At 31.3% G+C, this 20,983-nt stretch overlaps 2 protein-coding genes across 8 annotated transcripts in view; one reads left to right on the forward strand and one right to left on the reverse strand.

Moving 5' to 3' along the window:
- LOC656709 (uncharacterized protein) overlaps positions 1–8,823 on the forward strand; it is a 36,007-nt gene extending 27,184 nt beyond the window's left edge. For all 4 annotated transcript variants that reach the window (XM_008201008.3, XM_015978191.1, XM_015978190.2 and 1 more), the window contains 3 exons: positions 669–1,099; positions 6,412–6,747; positions 8,149–8,823. In XM_008201008.3, coding sequence (XP_008199230.1) covers positions 669–1,099; positions 6,412–6,743 — 763 coding nt within the window. In that variant the 3' untranslated portion in view covers positions 6,744–6,747; positions 8,149–8,823. The remainder of the gene's footprint in view (positions 1–668; positions 1,100–6,411; positions 6,748–8,148) is intronic.
- A 3,250-nt stretch (positions 8,824–12,073) lies between these two features.
- On the reverse strand, positions 12,074–20,588 carry LOC103314593 (choline transporter-like protein 1). Of its 4 annotated transcripts, none has more exons than XM_008201006.3 (14): positions 20,394–20,588; positions 20,220–20,339; positions 20,022–20,167; positions 19,861–19,920; positions 19,720–19,804; positions 18,047–18,113; positions 17,885–17,993; positions 17,625–17,835; positions 14,401–14,501; positions 13,394–13,504; positions 13,089–13,342; positions 12,598–12,764; positions 12,446–12,535; positions 12,074–12,394 (listed from the first exon to the last, which is right to left on the reverse strand). In XM_008201006.3, exons 1-14 carry the CDS (start codon positions 20,463–20,465, stop codon positions 12,230–12,232), a joined length of 1,758 nt encoding a protein of 585 aa, XP_008199228.2. In that variant the 5' UTR covers positions 20,466–20,588; the 3' UTR covers positions 12,074–12,229. The 4 variants fall into 4 exon arrangements, with proteins under 4 accessions (XP_008199228.2, XP_015833697.1, XP_064214647.1 ...); XM_015978211.2 differs by having other exon boundaries at positions 20,390–20,531; XM_064358577.1 differs by lacking the exons at positions 20,220–20,339; positions 20,394–20,588 and having other exon boundaries at positions 19,861–19,933; positions 20,022–20,128.
- Between the last annotated feature and the right edge of the window lie 395 nt (positions 20,589–20,983).

A 20,983-nucleotide genomic window follows, 5' to 3' on the forward strand; every position in this document is an offset into this window, starting at 1 on the left:
ATGTTTTTAAATATTTAAGCTGATGATGGTACGGTAATAACGAAACGTCCAAATGTACATTATTGTTAATAAGCCATATTGTAGAATTATAGTATAATTTTAAAAATTTTATTTATTTCAGTTTTTAGAATTCCCATATTTTAATTCTAAATCATTAGTATTTTTCTATTTTTGTTGCATAATGTTTCTTGTTTAATTTATAGTAGCAGACATGAATTGCGGAAACTTGTTATAAAAAATTAGAAATCCACCTTGTATATTTTACATATCGACTCGAAATTCTTTCATCTATCCTGCGCAAAAAATATCCTTGAAGGCACGAATTTAGGCGAATTAAAATCAAGTTTTTAATTGGTCTCAAGTAGACTTGTCTGAGTTGTTTAAAGTAGTACTAAATCAATGCCAGAAAAAATGAAGAAATATGTCTGTGGGTAAAGAAATCAAGTCAAAATCAATTAGCACTAAACCCGCATGCAAATGAGTAAAGTATTGTATTACAACCACAGCCGGAATTTCCCGGAATAAAACATCCGACAAACGATCCATCACTTACTGTCGTGATCCATCATTAAACTCTCCCACAACTTGCGGTTAATTAACGCAGCCGTCGCAGAAATTACATCACGAAGTCGTTTTTCCACTCTGACATCCCTTCTATCTAATTGCAGATACGGTGAAAAGCAGCGTCGCAACAGCGGCGTGGAGTTGACCGGTCTTCAGCTGCTCTCCGCCACTGCCTACCAGTTGAAGAAGCCCTACCAGCAGTTGCTCATCCCCATCACCGTATGGATCGGCATGGAGCAGGCGTTCATCGGCGCCGATTTCACACAGGCGTTCGTTTCCTGCGCGCTGGGCATCTCCTCCGTCGGCTATGTCATGATCAGCTTCGGGGTGGTGAACGCCATCTGCTGCTTGCTGTTCGGCTCGGTGATGAAATACATCGGGCGCTCGCCCATCATGATCTTCGGGGCGGTCGTCCACACCGCCCTCCAGGTCTGGCTGCTCATCTGGCGGCCGCACCCCGACAACCCCATCATCTTCTTCATCGCAGCGGGAATGTGGGGCGTCGGAGACGCCGTCTGGCAAACGCAAGTCAACGGTAAGGCCTCTTTTACCCAAAACTCATCAACAATAATAATAATAATAATAATAATACTGAGTAAAAAAAAATCAAGTCGCAGAGGAGGGTTAATTTGACGATTTGTCAAAAAAAAAAAGGATGAAAACACAGGATGAAAATGATCTTTGAAAAGTTTTTAGCTTTATTTTTTTTAACAAACAATATGAAGGTATCTAAGTATCTAACAAATATTTTTCAAATTATATTTAAATTATTTTCAAGACGCTTAACTATTTGTTCCAACTTTAGAAAACAACGGTGAAAAACAAAGATCAAATTGACAGGTCAAAATTATTTTTAATTAAGAAAAAATTTCTCAGAGTCGTAATTAATTATTCATTATGTAATTATTAAAAATTTCATGGTTAAATGTTAGAATTGTTAAAAATAAAAATTTTTTTTCAATATTATTTTTCGCATCATTTAAGCATCAAACGGAAGGAAATTTGGTGCACTAAAAGATTTGTTTTTAAAAGTTTGGAATTAGAAATAGTGTTTTTTAACGAGCTGCAAAATTTGGAATACCCTTTACGTATATATTAATTTAAATTGTCTTTTGCTTTTTCTGTTGTGATTGTTTTTATCATGGCCATATCTAGGTTTGGGGCTCTTTGGAGCCTTCGCCATGTTTGACTATGAAGATTTGTAAAACACTGTATAGGGTGAAGTCCAGCTGAAAGTTATTTAACTTGAAACACAGGAAATAACATAATAATATTTTTCTATTTTGGTTTTGTAGTTGCTTTTGTGCAACTCCTTTTAGTAAATTTTTAGGAGTTGTATTGGCAGTGCTGGGCTGGGTGTCATCAGTCATTACGTACTGTAATTTAGTGTGTGATCTGTCAACAGGGTCAAGTCGTTTATTGATAAAGTCCAAATAATTAACAAAATTAAGAGGAAATAGTTTAAACATATTTTGATAAGTTAAACTAAGCAAAAACAAACAACAAAAATAGAAAGTAGAAAAAATAGTATATTACACTCGTTTTATAAGACTTAATTATGGCACTCATTCTATTGGAGCACTCCGTCGTCGTGCTCCAAAACTATTCGTGCCACAAAAGAACGTCTTATAAAACTTGTATTATTATATACTAAGTAATAAACACTACCTAGCAGAAGTGGAAAAGTGAATTAAATAGTAAAATTAAAAATTAATAAGCAAACCCTTAAGACAAAAAGCACGTAGAGTGAAATATTACACTGACAGTTAGTCACGTGAAAACAAGAATTCTCTGTAATTTCCGAGTTGTATTCACCGGAAAATTTAAAATTTTAAATTTAAGTGACATGATGAAAATTTTTTTTCCATCTAATTTTTTTGATAACAAATGGAGACAGATTTTATTTTGGTAGATTATTTATTGTCTATTTTTCGCCACCTTTTTGGGTTTTGGGACTTCTTCATGAAAATAAGTAGGGAACCATTCGTGAAGCGTCACGGGGAACCTTTTTGTTGTTCATGAAAACACGAAAACCGATCTAATTTTTTCTTAATGTAGAATGGAGAGAAAGGTGAATTACTCAAATTTAAACATGAAGGGACCCAACTGATGCCAATAAATTCAACTTTTAACTAATGCAGTTCTAATATTTTGGGAGAAACATGATCAAAATTATTTAGGTCAAAAATGAATCTGCAGCAGCTATTGTGAATCTTCTGCTCTAATCTTTCTCACAATTTTTAAAATTAAATATACCTATATACATAGAATACCTACAAGATTTAACAGAGGAATAAGATCTTTTTTGAGAATTTGAGAATTGTTGGAATGGTTGCCTATGAATATCTATCAAGAACTCGAAGTTTTAAGACTTATCTAACCAAAATCTAAACCAAAAATAGTCACTAAATGCTATGTTATAGTAAATTGTTAATTAAGTAATAAAAAAGCTTTTTAAGTGCTTAATTAAAAAAAATGCATTTTTACTGTCAAACAAAAAATATTTTATGATTATCATAAAATAAGCAGTACCACTGTAAACAAACAAAGATATAAATTCTATCACATCAGTCGACGTGTCAACAAAAATGCTCTACCTTTAGGACATAATAAGTTGCAAAATAATATCAGTGTGTATGTTATGGCTAATTTGGAAACATGGCTAGTATAAATTAGCTGGATATTTTTTAAACTAGACAAACCGTTGGGTATTTTAATAGGAAACGCAACTAAAATACCGCCTAGTTTATAAACTAGCCCAGAATCTTGGATAATTTACTGGAAACATAAAATAGCAGGATAGTGATGTAAAAACCATATATTTTCTCGTAACTCAATATATCCATTTCTATAGCTAGTTGACCAACTTGCTGGCCACAGTAGCCACCTTATAGTAAACAAACTCAGGTTATGAGGCCTTTTTATTTTTGATTACCGTATCGGATTTATAAACTAACTAAACATTGGATATTTTAGTTTATAAACAAACCAAACCCTCTAGCTATTTAATTTTCCGAAATTTATTTGATTTATGCAAACAATTGTTTTTTCCAAAAATGAAAACAAAAACAAAAATAACTCCGATTAATAATTATAAGTTCTTTTTTAGTTTTTGTTTTTTTTTTAGTTTTATAATCGTTAGCGTTATCATTACTTTTTAATAACATTCTCTATTTTTGTTTAATAATTTTGTTCTTATCAATTATAAAAAAAGAACCTTACATATTCGCATTTTAATCGTTTAGGGATCGGTTTATAGAAAGCTCTATTAAAGTTAATTGCGCTTTTAAAAATTATCAACGCAAATGGACCAATCAAGTAGGTTCAATTTGGTCACGCGATCAGTTAATCATGCATTTAATTGCGGATTAAATTAATAACGCATCTATAAACAGACCCTAAAGTGTTTAGTCCAAGTAGTCAGAAGGAGGGTTGTTTGGTTTATAAAATAACTAAAACATTTATTGTTTCAGTTAGTTTTTTAAACCCGACTCGGTATCACTAATCAAAAATAAAAATATTGAGATATTTTTAGCGATATGCAGGTAACGTTCATAGAATCACTTTATTTACTAAAATAGTCCGCGAGTTAATTAGTTTGTAAACTAGTTAAAGCATTGGATATTTTGTATTATTACGAAATAGTATAGTTTTTATATTAACCAACCTGAGTTGGATAGTTTAAAAACTATCCAACTATTTTATCTTTCAAGTAAATTAGCCAAGATTTTTTTAAACTAGTCGATATTTTAATTGAAACTACATTTTCTATTAAAATAAACAATGGCTTGGCTAGTTTGCAAACTAATCAAGCGAGTTTATAAATTATAGCCAAGTTTGAACATTAGTCGTAACACAGTACTACTATATTGATTTCAATTGTTTCATCATGTGATAATTTTTTATTTTTTGGATTTTTTATAGAAAGTTTTTTTAATAACGTTTTTCGGTCTACTGTTCTTAAAAATCGTTTTAAATTTCGTTCTACCTCGATTAGGTACTTTCAAGGAATGAGTATTTACCTAATAGCAAAGCCATTGTTTTACAACTTTCTTAAACCATTTACGTACTCTTGTTTTACATGTTTCTTTTCGTTTTTTTATTTAGAGAAAAATACATTAAGGCAAGTTCACTCTTAAAAGTAAACGGTATCGCAAATTTCTACATCAATTTCTCAAGATGTCCTGTGATTTTTTCATAATTTTCTCTGCATTAAACCAAATACAAAATTCCTTATATCTATTCTTACTATTTCATAGTTAAAAAAAACATATACAGACGGCATAAACGGAATTACACTAAAATACCTAAAAGACATAAAGAACTGTCAAGTTCGTTGCAAATAAAGTTTTTAGACTCTCCAACTAAAATAGGCATTCTACTTTTAACTACTTTGAATTTTGGTAAAAACAGTGCGAAACCTTTAACACATTTCAGAGAACAAAAGAGTTATTAAAAAATATTGATATGGTGCAGAAACAGAAATGCAGTACTTTCTCGGATTATTTATAAGCGGTCTGCAGACTCCAAACCGGCCCTAACTGGTTCGTTCTTCGGCTCCGGGCGAGGCAAGTCTTGTGCATAACTGAACCGTTGCCGAGCGGCATAATAATCATCATTGTAAATATTTATTCTTGGAGTTGATCGATTCCGGGGAATTCCGGACTCGGCCAACTTAGAATTTTATTTTCATTTCGCCGTTCTTGAGAATTTTGTCCGTAATAACCCACTTTTACGATTATGTAATGATAATAACTGATATTAAATACTCTTGATGTGTAATTTTTAACCTTATTCAAGCAAATTTTATTTTTTAATACGACTAATGAATTGATGTGGCCTCAGTGTGGGCGCTTTTTTAAACGATCTTAAATTAATGGTTTTCAATAATTTCGGTTATTCATATAAATAATAAAAAGATGGGGACGGAAAGTAAGCCAATGTCGATTCGTAATTGAACAAATCTCTTCATAGCCTTGATGACCGGCAAAGGATGCTTTTTACAACTAACGGACAAACAAACTAAAAGTCGTAAAACACGTGTTTTGGGACATTTATACTTCCAATAATATTATTTATGCATCATTTTCAATTATTTATCAACTGAAAGCTAATTGATTTATTTGTCCTGACGTAATTTAATTAAAGCAATTACATTTTCTTTAGGTCGACAAAAAATATGTAATGTTGTTGTTATTTAAATATTTATTACCATTGGAAATATTTATTGCGCTTACAGAGTGTCTACATGAGATATTTCGCTTTGATTAAAATAACCGTTTGGGCATAAAGGCTAAGTTATCATGTCGCTATTAATAATAATTAATAACACTTAACTTGTAACATATGTTCATAGATACAGTATTGACCTAAATTTTCGTTGTTACATTTCTAGATTTTTGCTATAACTTTAATTAACTGAATTGTGATAAAAATGGTCAATTAGTTACCTACCTAGCAATATTGCACCTTTTAGAAAAATTTTCTCCCTAGATACGTGCGAACTTTCCCATGTTTTCTATTTCAAGTAATTGCCATTGTTAACTTGTAATATGCCAATTTTCACCTTTAGTCACACTTTTACTGAAATATTTAATTCACTAATTATAATCTCAATAAGCAAAAACAAAGACCTCCAAGTGCATGAGATCACTTACGGTTTTCAAAACCGGAAAGTAGAATTTATGAGGCAAAGATCCCTCACAAGTCAATAATAGCTTCCTTAATTTACTTCACGGAATACCTTCGAGCGAATTGATAATGAATAGTTTGTACACTCGAACACAGTTATTAGAATGCATCGGTTACATCATGCTGGGACATTATTAACGTGTTTCCTGGTTGCAGGCCTTTACGGCACCCTCTTCCGAAGGAACAAAGAACCGGCCTTCTCCAACTATCGACTCTGGGAGAGCGTCGGCTTCGTCATCACTTACGCCTACTCCACGCACATTTGCGCTGCCATGAAGCTCTACATCCAGCTCACAATCCTCATCAGCGGCTTCCTCATGTACGGCATGGTCGAAGTGCACCACATGCGTAAAGTCAGGAGGCAGAAGGAGAAGGAGAAGAGGGCCGCAGAACTCGAAGCCGCCAACAAGGCGGCCATCCAAGAACCCGAAGAAACCGACGACGAAAAAGACGATATTGATGACGAGATCATCGTTACACATTTGTAGAAAGGTGAGCATCACTTTGCAAAAGAAGTTATATCAAGTGTGGCTGCACGCCCGAAATTGGCGCAGTCAGTAGGATTTGTTAAACGCATGGCTTCCTTGATGCATTTAGCGGACTGACGTTTATTTGACAAATACCATTTTTGAGGTTAAAGACTAATAAATTTGAAAGATGTAAGTGTGCATTCGTGAAATACGTTGGAAATGTGAGGATAATTCCAAAGTTATACCCTGAATGAACGTTTGGATAGTGTAACTCTTGCAGGAAATCATTTTACGATCATTAGTACGCAGACTCAGAGGCAGAGAAAACGATGTTTCAAAGTACCTTTCATTTATTATGCATGCGCTATGGTTTTACCAATAGTTTAGGTAGCATGCGTTACAAATCTGTGATTTTTAAGACATGGCTTAAGTTTTCTGAAAGGTATTTGCAACCCTTTAACCAGCAGATATTTGCAATACATTGTTTAGGCAAATGAAATTATTTTGCACACACGTATTTTCAAAACCTGCTATTGTTAATTTAGTTTTACTAAAATATACAAAGAAAGTAGTTTTTCTTCAAATGAAATGGTTTAAAAAAGCTCGATCCAGCGTTCCTCTGCTGTGTTACTCTCTGCTGGAGTGTCTCTGGACCGAACTCCCGAAAAAAAATCTACTACTTTATTAATTTTTTTGAGTTTTTGTATTTAGAATTTATCATTAACAATGTGGGCTCTTTTGCACCTTCTCTTCTGCTGTTTGTACTTGTTAAATTCAATTTTTTCGGATTTAACCTCACAAATGCCATTTGTCTGATAAACGTCAGTGCGCTAAATAGGGCGCCATCTACAGTTTCGAAAAAACCGCCAGGCCTGAACAACGAAGTTGTCTCCATACATCAAGGAGGCCATGGTTAAACGATTTTTTACGTTCAAAATTTGTTACTTCAACGTTGAAAGTTAAACTGGAGGCAAAAAATTAACTAATTCTGTTTCAAACACGAGGCGTCGTTTAGATTCGCTAAATTGTTTGGGTTTTTTAGTAAGAATACGATCCATATTCATGATGGGCCATAAATTAGCGCCGGTAATGGTGGGTTTAGGCCAGATCTGGTCCGGAACTGATAAACAATTTCGCATTAATTCAGTTTGTTGTGAATGCAGATTTTTGCACGTGTGCGATCTGTTGTGACTTAATTTCGTGTTGAGACACGTGTGACGTGAGGGTAATTATTGTAATTGCTCACCTTGAGGAATTTTGACGTTACGACTGTATCCTAATTTACTTTTATTATGTTAACTTATTCAATGAAGATGTTTAATTAGAATATGAAGTGCAGGATGCAGCGTGGGAAATGTTCGCGTTATTAAACTTGACCTTGTTTGCGTATTTGCAGCAATTCATTGATTTCTTTTTGTTTCAGATGCTTGGAGTGCAAGTGCTTCGGGACCAGTGCACATATATTACGTCATTTTTTATTGTGAAAAAATGCAGTAGTGGATCAGTATTTGCCCATTCTCATACTGGCATAAGATATTAATTATTGTATATATGTTTTAACACATTCTTCAAGCTATACGTATTTATGAGACTTAAGATTGCGGTTTTTTATCAATTTATCATTGCAACTGTGATGATAAACCAAAAAACTTGCCTTGTTTTCGGATACGGTTCTGGCTCTATTCATAAACAACACGGGCTTCCAGGATAATTATTTTAGCCTTGAACATGTCAATTTAGGATTTTTTATTATTTAAGTGCCATTACAGTCGAAAAAACGGTTGATTTGTTTATGAATTCAGCGACAAATTTAGCAGTTGTAGGTCTGAGAATGCAACAAATTTATTATATATAGATATTTACTCAATGCTTTTTATGCATAAGCGCAAAACCAAAATTTTCATTATGAGGTTTTGTTGTTAGTTTATTTATATTATTTTATTTTCCTGATGATAATTATAGATAATTGTGTACAGTATAGTTTATAAATATTTAGGTGTTACTTGTAGTCAGATGTAGGTTTTAAATTGTTAAGTGTAAATTTACTCAGTATTTCATCAGCAATACTGTAGCAATAAATTCTTCTAAGTTATTAAAATATGCTTTATTAAGTACAAATCCTGTCCGAAGTATCCTGATCAAGATTATGAAACGCCAAAATAATTTCAGCTTTATCATCCATTTATCTTGACAACTTTCCCCATGAATCGCGATTTTAATTTGCATAACAAGGTGCCAGCGGGTGGTTTTGCATGGGCGTAGCGTAAATAATAGAAAGTCTGTTTATCCATTGGTTCTGACAGATTGTACATAAAATAAATCCGCAGAAATGTCTGCCAGACAAACAGGTTCAGTTGGTTTAGGCTATGACACTAATTATAGCAAGTTGGGACGATATTTATGTTCATAATCTTTTCTGATGAATTTGTGTTAGGGGAATAACCCAAAGCAAGTTTTGTAATCACTTATTTGAACTTAAAATATGTTTTTGCCTTCCTGGAACTCAAACATCACTCATTTGAAAGCTCATTTCACCTTTATTATTTATTTCTCATTTACAAAGAAAGAGTTTTTATGTCAGTCAAGGTCATAGTTATTGTTGCATGCCCAATTAAATTAATTCGCTTGGAATGGTCTGTTTTCACTTTTGTACGGAGATGTAATTTCTACACCTTAAAAAGTCATCAGAAAAATATACAGGGTGTCTCAGCTAAGACTTTCAAGCTTGATATCTCATATATTTATCAACAGATTTTTATGAAATTTAAAATGCAGATATTTTAGAAGATAAAGATTAAAATCCAATTAATGCAACAACTCAAGTCTTAAAAACGTAATTTTTACATGCCTTTTTAAAATGTTAAGCCTTTTAAGACATAACTGTCACGCAAGGGACATTTCACAATTATTTCTCACCCATACAAAGTTAAAAAACAATATTTTTGACCCATTTGTTGTACTGGATGTTTTAATTCTTTAAAAAAGGGCTAAAAGACTGAACAACAACTGAAAAATTCTCGACACTTGAACATTCAGGACTTTGGAAATGTTTCGTACACTGCTGATTGGATTCTCTTCAAAAGCTTGAATTACAGCCCCAACTATCGTTTCGTTTCCAGTGACGTGTTTTGTCCTCACTCGATTTAGTTCAGGACTGTTATTCTGTGGTTCAGGAACGCTTCCAGCCAGTGTCTTCAAATTATTGGCGATTCTTTAAACTTTAAATTTCATAAATAACATTTCACAAAAAGTGCAACGACACTTTCCATAGGCGAATATTGATTCCTCTTTCAACAACACTTAAATTTCAGCCACTGTTGCTGGTTCTTAAAGTAATTTCTCCAAATTAAAACAATTTTACTTTTCTGACAGCGCGCACACTTTTGACAGTTTTTTTTCAGTAGTATACAAAATGCCGCATAGAAATGCTTCATTAATTGTTTCAAAAGGTGACTGCCCAAATTACTATCAAAATTTGGATTAACTTTTTAACAACAAAATTTAATTTTTTTCTTGGATCAGCCGAGCGATTTGGTTAATTTTTTGTGTGGCCATTTATTTTTCGAAGTTTAATGATCCAACGGTAATTTGACTTAATTTTAAATAAAAGAAATGTGTTTTAAAATTTTATTTTTTAACTTGAGGTCATTTTTGCCCCTAATTGAAAGACCACCTCCTAAATATGTGCATTCTAAATTTCATAACAATCCGTTGACAAATAACTGAGATATTAAGTTGGAAAGTCTTAGCTGAGACACCTTGTATATTAAAATATTGTTTTGCTAAAAGTAAATCACTCTTTATGTGTACAAGGGTAAAGCTTCTTAGTAAGTGGGTGTACAACATGGTAATTAAAAATTTTATATTAAATACCTACAAAATTAATAGTGCAAATTAAGTACTAGGTTATACATTTATTGAAATAGTTTTGATTCTTATTACATCGTAGTCACCGTAGTCGCTGTCAAAAAATGTTTTCTCCAATTTTGTACCTACACCAGATTTCCTTAAGATTTCTGTTAATTTTTTACATTGATTTCTCATGATTTTCTCAAGATTTCCTCAATTTTCTACACCAATTTCCTTTGCGGTTTACCTCTCAAGTAAAGTTCAAATTGGAGATACAAGCAAGCTTCTTCGAGCATTCAAAAACTGGCGCACTAACTCAGTGGTACATTGTTGAAGAACATATGTAAATTACGGGAAAAATCTTGAAAAAAATTCCTAGTCATATTTTAAAAAATATGGAGATACAAACTTATTTTTTAACTTCTTCAGTTTTCATTATTTTTTTAATGTTCAATGTTGTAATAATCGTTCTCTAACACGATGATAAATATTTATTTTTAAATTTATTATCGGTCTTTTTCAGTGTTCTGAATTAAAAAAATTCAAATTCATAAAAAAATCAAAATTTGTAGATGTGCCAACATTGGGTTAATATAGCTACTACCTACCCAGTGTTGGGTATTAAGTTCTGATCAACTTCTATTATGATCACGATTGTTAGAGAACGTTGATCCATAAAATTAAAATTTATTTAATATTTATTATTTATCAATAACTTTAATACATAGATTTTTTTTACTACTTCAGTACTTTTACCTTTATTAGGAAGCATTGTGCTACCACATATTATTGAGTTCTTGTGCCGGTTTTTGAACACTCTGTATCACTTTCTTAGTTTATTTCTACACAATTCAAACTTTTTTCGAAAAATTTGGACTGATGGCAGGAAATACGGTGACTGATGATTCTAAATTTTGTTGTTCACTATAAAATGATAAAGTGTTTTTACTTTTTATTATTTGCGTTTAAAATTTTGAAAATGTGTTATTGGAAACTACTATAATCAAAAAGGGACCTGATCCTAAAAACTATTCCAAGAGATTTAAATCAAATATTTAAATTTGGCATATACTTAGTTGCATATAGTTACATCTACGGATATAACCAGTGTAACTCATACATAAAATGTCTTAAGCTTAAGGAGAACAAAAGTTTATGATTTTTAACTATAGTCGATATTTTTATAATCAACTGTCTAAAAGCCGTCAGGTTGGCAGTATCATAAATAGTAATTTTTGTTTAATTAAGGTTGGTGTAATTTTTTACCTGGCAAATTCAATTTCCAAATTTTTCATGTTGTCTTCAATTTAAAACACGTACAACAACACATTTAATTATTTTAGACAACCTTTAGACTTACGAATTTACGATTAACACTAAAAATGTCAGTCTGGATTTCAAAATGTCAAATACAGAATATTACCAGTTTATTTCCGAATGGTATTGGCGTAGGCCGTAGATCATACGTAATTCCCCAAATTTTTACGAAACTTATTTCATTATTATTTAATAATTATTTAATAAATATTTTATTGATTTGTTTTTTTAAAGGATATACAAAGATAATAATATCGATTTATAATAATTAATAATTGATTCTTTTTGTCAGAACAGATAACGAATCGAATTTAACTTGTAACAATTTTGGTTTGATTCTAGGCGTCTTCACGCTTCCTTTCTTCTCTTTTTTCGACAACAAATTCCAAGGCTTGAAACACAGTGGTTTGAAACTCTTTGCTCATGAAAAAAGGCCGCTCTCTACTTCCATCATTTATTAATAAATCTTCACAATAACACAAGAAAATTGTTCCAACCGCAGTCTTTAAAATGATCGCTTAAAAAAATCACTTTTGGTAGTTATTACTACTTACGCTCAACAACGAAAAGTATACGTATAATGCGCTAGCTGCAAGTGCACCGCCAAAAAGAAGATTTGCGATTATAAAACCCATATGTTGCGCCTAAAATAATATTTATTACAAATTACGAAGATAAATACAAATATGTTTAAAAAAAAATTTACTGATAGAATGGCATATCCAAGGAGCATCGTGACAAACAAAATTAGAGCAGAAGCTGAAAACTCAACAGCAGAGTTTAACCAATCAACGGATATCGTGTCCAAAAAGTTGTGCCATATTAATTTCACTGCCCGCTTGCCAGATGTCCAAAAGCTTTTACCATGAATGGCTAAAAAGTTTTTATATTTTTATTTAAATGTTTAAATACAGGGTGAGTCAATAGTGGGTTATTTCTGAATTTTTATAGATATGCAACCAATAATACTGAGCCCAGGTGAACAGATCAGTAATCGTTAAAAAATTAAATTTAATCCACGATTTCATCATTCCGAGTAGTGTCAAGTTTTTCTTGACAGTTTTACTAAAATTTCATTATGGATTATTAAAAAAAAACGAAGTATCAAGTGGTAAGTGCAATTAGTATTTTTGGTTGCCTCCTAGGACATGTCAGAAGTAACCCACTATTGACTCACCCTGTATATGGAGTACTTACCAACCATGATGTACGCTTTTTGAGTGAGGTAATTCACTATCTCTTCGAGACATCTAATTATGCAAAGGAGCATACATCTAAAAATTTCCCACGCCCAAGTATCTGACCCACTGTAACTAGTAAGAGAGTCAATCAAAATTCTTATCATTGCTGCTATGGTAATAAGTAGTGCTCCAGTTGCAATACTACCCAGATGAAAGCGAATTACTAGTTTCACATTATAACAATATTGACCCTTCAAATTATCTCGATCTCTAAAAGTGGTAAATGATAAGAAATTTTTACTTTTCTTTTATCTACTAAACCTCGAAAAATAGTAACTTGCTATCGTTCCAGCTACCATCATACACTGACATCCTTCAATAAACGTAAATATCCAGTATCCCATAAATATCAGGAAAATCAAGTATCCTGTCCTGAGCCAAACGTTCAGTTAAACAATTTTATAAAGGACGCTTAATTTAACGGCAATAAGTATTAAACGTCCTTAATTATTGTTATAAATCAAGGTAAATCCGGGAAAGGGTGACCAGGAAAAAGTTAAAATAATTGTGACTGTGTAAAAAGACTTGGGCAAAAATAAACCAAGCGTTTTGTGCATGAACTTCCTACAGAAAGTTTAACATTTTTTTTCGTACAATATCAAACTAAAACCCATTTTGTACCATATTTTGCATAAAAAATCTATTATATTAATAGCATAGTTTATTAGTTTCATATGATAATTATAACTTATCTTAGAATCCAACTTAATTCAAGGGGATACAAAAATCAGTATTCACTCATACAGACTGGTTAAAAGAAAAAGATGTAATTTTGTAGCCTGGGGGTATATTAGATGCAGTTACTTTTCCAATAGATGGACCTTTAGTAAATAAGGTTTACACTTGTCCCAGGATCACACTTTCCCGAGTTTACCTTACTTTCTAGTTGTTACAAGATTTTACAAACGTCTTAGGAGTCAGATAATTTAAAACTTATAAATAATGATGTGAAAATTACCGAAAAAGTTTGGGTACTGCGGCATTTTTTACCAAATACTTATAAGTAAAATCAACAATAACGATACTGGTGTATCTTATTGTATTTTATGACTCTTTTTAAAAAGCGCACGCAAACTTTTTCTTTCGAACAAATTAAGATATTTAAATTTTAGAGGTAAGGGAGGGTGACACTAAGACATTACCTTAATGTGAAAACACATGAGTATTCAAGAATTTGTTTTTTGGCATTTGGATTATGTCTTAATACCACAGATTTAAAACATTAAAAAAAAACAAAAATATGAGAAGAGCTTCATAAATTAAATTACCTGGCACCAGGTAAAGTTTCACCTTCCGGAATCTTAACGGAAAAAGTCACCAACATCATAAATAACCAGATAGCACCAACTAAGTTTACCAACACCATTGTCTAAATTGTCAAAAGGAAAGGTTTATTTTGCAGTTATTTAAAAATACCTAAATAGCAATATTTAGATCTTAAAAAGAATTGAGTGGAATATGTTATACTTATAAAACCATTTATGTGGTTTTATAGAAAACCAAGGATTTGGAACAGCTTTTGATAAATTTAATTTTTATTTTTTTAATTCATACCAATAAATATCATACCACGTGTGACTTGGTACTTAATTAACAATATTATGTTCTATTAACAGAATACCTCTTCGAAAAATTCTTTTCAAGAGTGGAGCCTTGTTCCTCATTGATAATACAGCCTTTACGGGAATAATGCAACCTGACAGCGACATTTTCAAAATAATTTTATTATGTAAAGTTTCTATTAAAATACACGATTCGGTTTACATTTAATGTATTCTGCGATTTTGTTGTAGATTTAAAATGGGAGAGGATAATCATTTAAATTGAATTGTGTTCTAATATTTACATTCATAATGTTGTAAATTGGTTAGTAATGTTAGTTTTTTATCTTCGTAAATTTTGCTGTTTCGTCCGTTATTACAATCATACATATGTTGCCTTTATTTCCTACGTCGTGAAAAAAGACCAATAATTTTTAATTTCCACTGTCTAATTTTGATATTGGTAAGGTCTTTAATAACTAAAACTTGTCTAAATAATTTTTTGGAGTTATTTTCATACACAAGATTTTTTTGTTCCGTGCGTCATGTTAAACAAAAAGTAAATTAATCAGATGTGTTTACACATTCCCTTGTTTTTTGGTTTCGTGGTTTCAAAAGTTACAAGATTCACCTTTTACTTCAAAAATAAGTATTAGAATTAGTGCCTTTTAAATTAACAGAATTTTATGACGATTGTTTAACGATAAAAGTGTGAGGTCTTTTTTGTGTCCCGTCCGTCATCAGTTTATATTTCTTTTTTCTGCTCATATTTCAAATTTTACGATGTGACTTCAGTTGTAGGTTGCACAGTTTGACAGGTACTAAAAATTCACTTCAACTGATACTGTTCATAAAAACTGAAAATAAAATCTGGAAATATGTATAAAAATTTGTCCCGTCCATTAAAATGGAATGGCTAAATAGGTAATTTCATAAATAACGAGTTTATATAGGGTTTATAAAACTCCGCCCCTAACTGAATTGTACTTGAAATATCAGGTACCTACATACATACATTTTATTGATTATGGATCCAATGACAATGAGAAACAATGTTTATTTAGAATTAAATAACAGCTATTTATATTATAAAATAAGTATGTATAATGGTAAGTTTCAATTTACACGCATAAACGTAGGGAATGATAGTCTTTGCAAAGTAATAATAATTAACGAATAGTAAAAGTGTTCTAGTACAAATTTTTTGGTTACCAAGATATTGCTTAACAAAAACACTATTAAGCCATTAAACTTTAAGTAATTACACCAATATTGTCATTATTTTGACAGAGACTCATTTTTGAACATAACATTTTTTTACCATTGAGTTGATGCGTCAGTTTTGGAGCAGCATGTAAGCCAGTATTCTGAAATTGTTTAAAGTAATAATAATTTCGGGATTTTAATATTTAAAATATTAATAATGATGTAATTACTCAAAAAATTCACTATTCATTATCATTTGACAAATTCTAACATTTCCTAAGTTTATGTGTACGGGGTGAGTCTGCTAAAACTATCTTTCACTATATAGGATATCTCAAGAACTAGTAATCGCACCGAATTCAGCGTTTGTTTAGAGTTTTCTGATTACAAAACATTTTAGTATCACTTGTTTTCAAACTATACTAGAAATAACATATTTTTGAGTAAAAATATACTTGTAGTACAGACTTACCTAAGTTAAGACTCATCCTGTACAGGGTGTTTCACATAATTTTACAAGGCCTGCACCTGTAAAATGTCACCAACAATACATGTTCCGATACAAACTCGATTACAAATTTTAAAAAATTGGAGTTTTCTCTGGTTTGTTCACGCCTTTAAAAAATTGAAAAGTTTTTAGTTACTTGGTGATTAAAATAAATACATTAGAATCATTTTTATGCCACCGTCTCTTCATGGAATACAAGATAAGTGTTTGTAGAAAACATTAATTTATGACAACTACTGTCATGGATTTCCAAAAATTAAATAATTAAGTGTGTGCTTTTTGTATCTAGTGTTTCGTGATTTTTTTATACAGCGTGCTCAAAAACTGGCGCACCAACTCAATGGTGTGTGGTAGAAAAGTGGTTACATATAAAGGTAAAAATAGTAAAAGAATTCTTTGTATTAAAGTTATTGATAAATAACTAATTTTAGGTAAATGATATGTGGCAACGTTGTCTAACAGTCATGATCGCAATAGAATTTGAGCAACAATAAAAATAAATTATTTTTGAATCGGTTTCCTAGGAAATAATTCCCAGTGTTGGCACATCTACACATTGTGATTTTTTGGATGAATTTTAATTTTTTTAAATTAAAAAAACTGCTAAAATCTGTTAGTAAAATTTAAAATAATTATTCATCGTTTTGTTACGGAACGATTACCTGGTATGAAACATAGAAATATAAAAAAATAATGAAAACTAAAGAGGTTAACACAATAAGTTTGTAGCTCCAGATTTTTTAAAATATAACTTTAGGAATTTTCTCAACATTTTTCCCGTAATCTGCACTTGCTTCTCAATAACGTACCACTGAGTTGGTGCGCAAATTTTTGAGCACCCTGTATTTGGGTGCTTACATTAGGTGCATGCCTTGTAAAGTTATGTGAAACATCTTGTATAATGCAGTTCTTTATCAGACGGGCTCATAAAGGTACTAAGGGTTTATAAAGCCGAGTTTGTATAGCGCACAAGACGTTAGAGCGAGTCAAATAAAGATGCATTACATACGAATTACACACAAGATTTTATGTTCGACTGCTTAACAGAAAGCTTTTAGCAGTAATAAAAATTAATTGTATTTCAGAAAAAATATCATTTTCGAAAATAATAATAAAATTTGATTGGTGGTTGTTCATAGCAGTAGCCAATGTATAGCCGCTACGAGGTGCAAAGCTAGGCACTATGTAACAGTCGGGCATAAATGATGGGTATTATTTAATTGAAATAATAAATTACCAAGATAGGTGCAAGTAAGACCAGCTTGGAATGAAAAATTGCTTTAGTTGTTTCACGATAGACCTCTATTAAAAGATGGATTCTTCTAGAACAACACACAAGTACACACAATAATAACACACCACTTATCGTGAAACCAGCGGCACTAGTAAGTAATACAAGTGTCCTGTTTTTATCGACATTTTCGTGGTCGCGGGTAGCAAATAAATACCTTAAGCAGAACGGGAGAATTCAAATTAATACTCATTTGGTAGTCTTACCAAAAATAGCAAGCCGCAAGCAAAAAGAAAATCGTAGAAAGAATAGTAAAAAAATAGAAAGTACACTTTGGGTGGCTTCGAAGCAGTTGATATACCAGTATGGACAATCCTAAAAAAAGATGCTGATTACTATTAGTGTTAAAATAGAAAAATTGAAAGTACCTGAAGCCACAGATGGCATTAAAATTAGCACTATTATTGTGTATGGAACAATGTTTTCGAGAGATTTCTAAAAAATAATAAAAATTTATATCCATGGTACGGAATCTTTTTTAAAATATAAAATACCGGCTGGTCAAAAACCGGCGCATGAACCCAATGTGCTAGAGGAAAACATACAGGGTGCATCAGAAATACGTGTGGTAATTTTACTAGGCAATAAAACTCATCAAATAAAACAACTTTTCTATATAACGTTTTGCAAAATTTTTATTTATAATTTTGTTTAATAATTAATTTGTATTCATAGCAACAATTTTCATTGTTTTAAATTGTTGAAATTGTCCGTTTCTGTTACAACGAAAATAGTTCGGCTTTTTTATTTTTGTACCCATAGGCGAGTACACGTTTCAGTATGTTGTCTTTTTCCAAGTTTTAAATAAGTTTTATTAAAAAAATACAAATAGAAAAAATGTTTTATTTATTAAGTTCTGTTACCTGTTAAAATTAAGACACGTATTTCTGATACACACTGTATAAAGGTAACAAACAGTAAAAAAAATGTTTTTAAGTTAATGATAAATAACGAATTTTAAATAAATAATATGCGGCAACGTTGTCTAACAATCGTGATCGCAATAGAATTTGATCAACAATAGAAATAAATGATTTTTGAAACGGTTTCCCAGGAAATAATAATCATTGTTGACTCATCTACAAATTGTATTTTTTTTTATAAATTTTCCATTTTTTAAATTCAGAAAATTGCTAAAGTCTGGTGGCAAATTTAAAAATAATTATTTAATATTGTATTAAGGAACAATTACTTAGTGTGAAAATAACAGCATTAATAAACAGGAAAAACTGAGGAACTAAATAGGTTTTCATCTCCAGATTTTTTAAAATATGACTTTATGATTTTTTTCAAGATTTTTCCCGTAATCTACACATGCTTCTCAATATCTCAACAATGTACCATGTATAGCAGATTTTACCAGACATTAGAGCGTATTCTGTAATGAAACCGTTAAAATTTAAAGGCCGTTAGTCGTTGTTGCTATAGCAATAACCAATACAATTCGTAAATTTGCGATTTTAAGCAGAGTTAAAGTTTAACAGTCCGTTAAAAAAGTTGCAGTAGTTCGTAATCGGTAATGAATCCGTTAAAATTTAAAGGCCGTTAACTAGATATTTTTGCTATAGCAATAACCAATAAAATTGCTAGATTTGCAAATTTAACCAGCTATTAGCGCGTATTCTGTAACTTTTTTTAACAGGTTATTACAATTTAATACTGGTTAAAATCGGAAATCTAGGACTTTTATTGGTTATTGCTATCGTAACAACGTTTAACGGCATTTAGATTTTAGCGGTTTCATTACAGAATGGATTAATAAAACCGTTAAAATTTAAATGCAGTTAATCATTGTTGCTATAGAATAACCAATAAAATTCCTAAATTTGCGATTTAAACCAGTGTTAAATTCTAACTGTCCGCTTAGAAAGTTACAGAATACGCGCTAATGAAAACGTTAATCGTTGTTGCTATAGCAATAACTAATAAAATTCCTAGATTTTCGACTATAACCAGCGTTAAATTCTTACCGCCCGTTAAAAAATACAATAGTACAAGTATCAGTACAACATTTAAACAATACGTCTAATACTCAACTTACATTGTAGTCACGACCCGCAAATAGTTTCGACTTTGACTTTGGTGTTCTCCTTTGTTCAGGCATACATAGGGCACCATATAATGTTCTAATTTCAATTAAATTTGTGAAATATTAAAAAAAAAACTAAATCAGGATATTTACTTATTTCTCGCTTTGCACTGGTCAGCTGTAACACATTCTTCTGCTTTCACATCTAGAAATCTAAACATAAAATCTATTTTACAATAATAAGATTCACGTATAAGAACATGTTTGGAATAGATAACAAAAAAGTGTTTTATAAGTTGATTAATGCTACTCACGGATAATTAGTGTAGTCTTTTTCTGGGCAATTCTTATTATTATCTGATTCAGAGTTAGATACTCCACAAATATTTCCACACTTATCTGCACCATTTACTAGGATTTTTATATCAGAAGTCGAAGTTATATAAACAGAAGAACCAATCTATCAATATTAAGTCAATTATCATAGTTTAACAGAACCAAAATATATTTACTAGACTTAAAACGGCAATTAAAAAAATACCTCCCATAACAAGATCCGTGCATTTTCTATTTTCGGGTATTTCTGGTAAAGCAATTGAATCCGAAGGACTTACACCCCGAAATATATAAATCTATGCAATAGAAACTTCAGTTTAGCATTTATTCAACTGGATATACTTACTTACGGGATCTACTGGTTGCTTTTTATATTCAGCATCATCTTCATATCTCACTAATTTTGGTGGCACGTTACGCATTGTAAACGGTATTTTACAAAATATTTACGAAATAAATTACGCGCACAAAAATTTTTTTGTAAATTCAAATTTGGAAAACCTACCTTGACATTAATGACACTGAATGACACTAATCATAGACTCTAATGAAACAATTTTTAGAGCATGGTAAACCATGATAATGAAAGAAATCGTTGCAGTTTATTATTATAAGACGTTCTATTGTGGCAAGAATGGTTTTAGAGCACGACGAAGGAGTGCTCCAATAGAATGAGTGCCACAATTAAGTCTTCTAAAACGAGTATAATATACTATTTTTTCTACTTTCTATTTTTGTTGTTTGTTTTTGTTTAGTTTAACTTATCAAAGTCTGCTCGAACTATTTCCTCTTAATTTTGTTAATTATTCGGACTTTATCAATAAACGACTTGACGCTGTTGACAGATCACACAGTAAATTACAGTGATGACTGAGGACACCCAGCCCAGCACTGCCAATACAACTCCTAAAAATTTACTAAAAGGAGTTGCACAAAAGTT

Source organism: Tribolium castaneum, chromosome 1, assembly GCF_031307605.1.
Source record: "Tribolium castaneum strain GA2 chromosome 1, icTriCast1.1, whole genome shotgun sequence".
Classification (NCBI taxonomy): Eukaryota; Metazoa; Arthropoda; class Insecta; order Coleoptera; family Tenebrionidae; genus Tribolium; species Tribolium castaneum.

What these genes read in the sequence shown, in the direction of transcription:
- LOC103314593 (XM_008201006.3), bottom strand. Translation starts at nt 20,465, where the DNA reads ATGCGTAACGTGCCACCAAAATTAGTGAGATATGAAGATGATGCTGAA. An exon ending in TAATTGCCGTTTTAAGTCTA is followed by an intron (nt 20,168 to 20,219) that starts GTAAATATATTT and finishes TAATATTGATAG; the next exon opens with ATTGGTTCTTCTGTTTATAT. An exon ending in AAAGACTACACTAATTATCC is followed by an intron (nt 19,921 to 20,021) that starts GTGAGTAGCATT and finishes TTTTATGTTTAG; the next exon opens with ATTTCTAGATGTGAAAGCAG.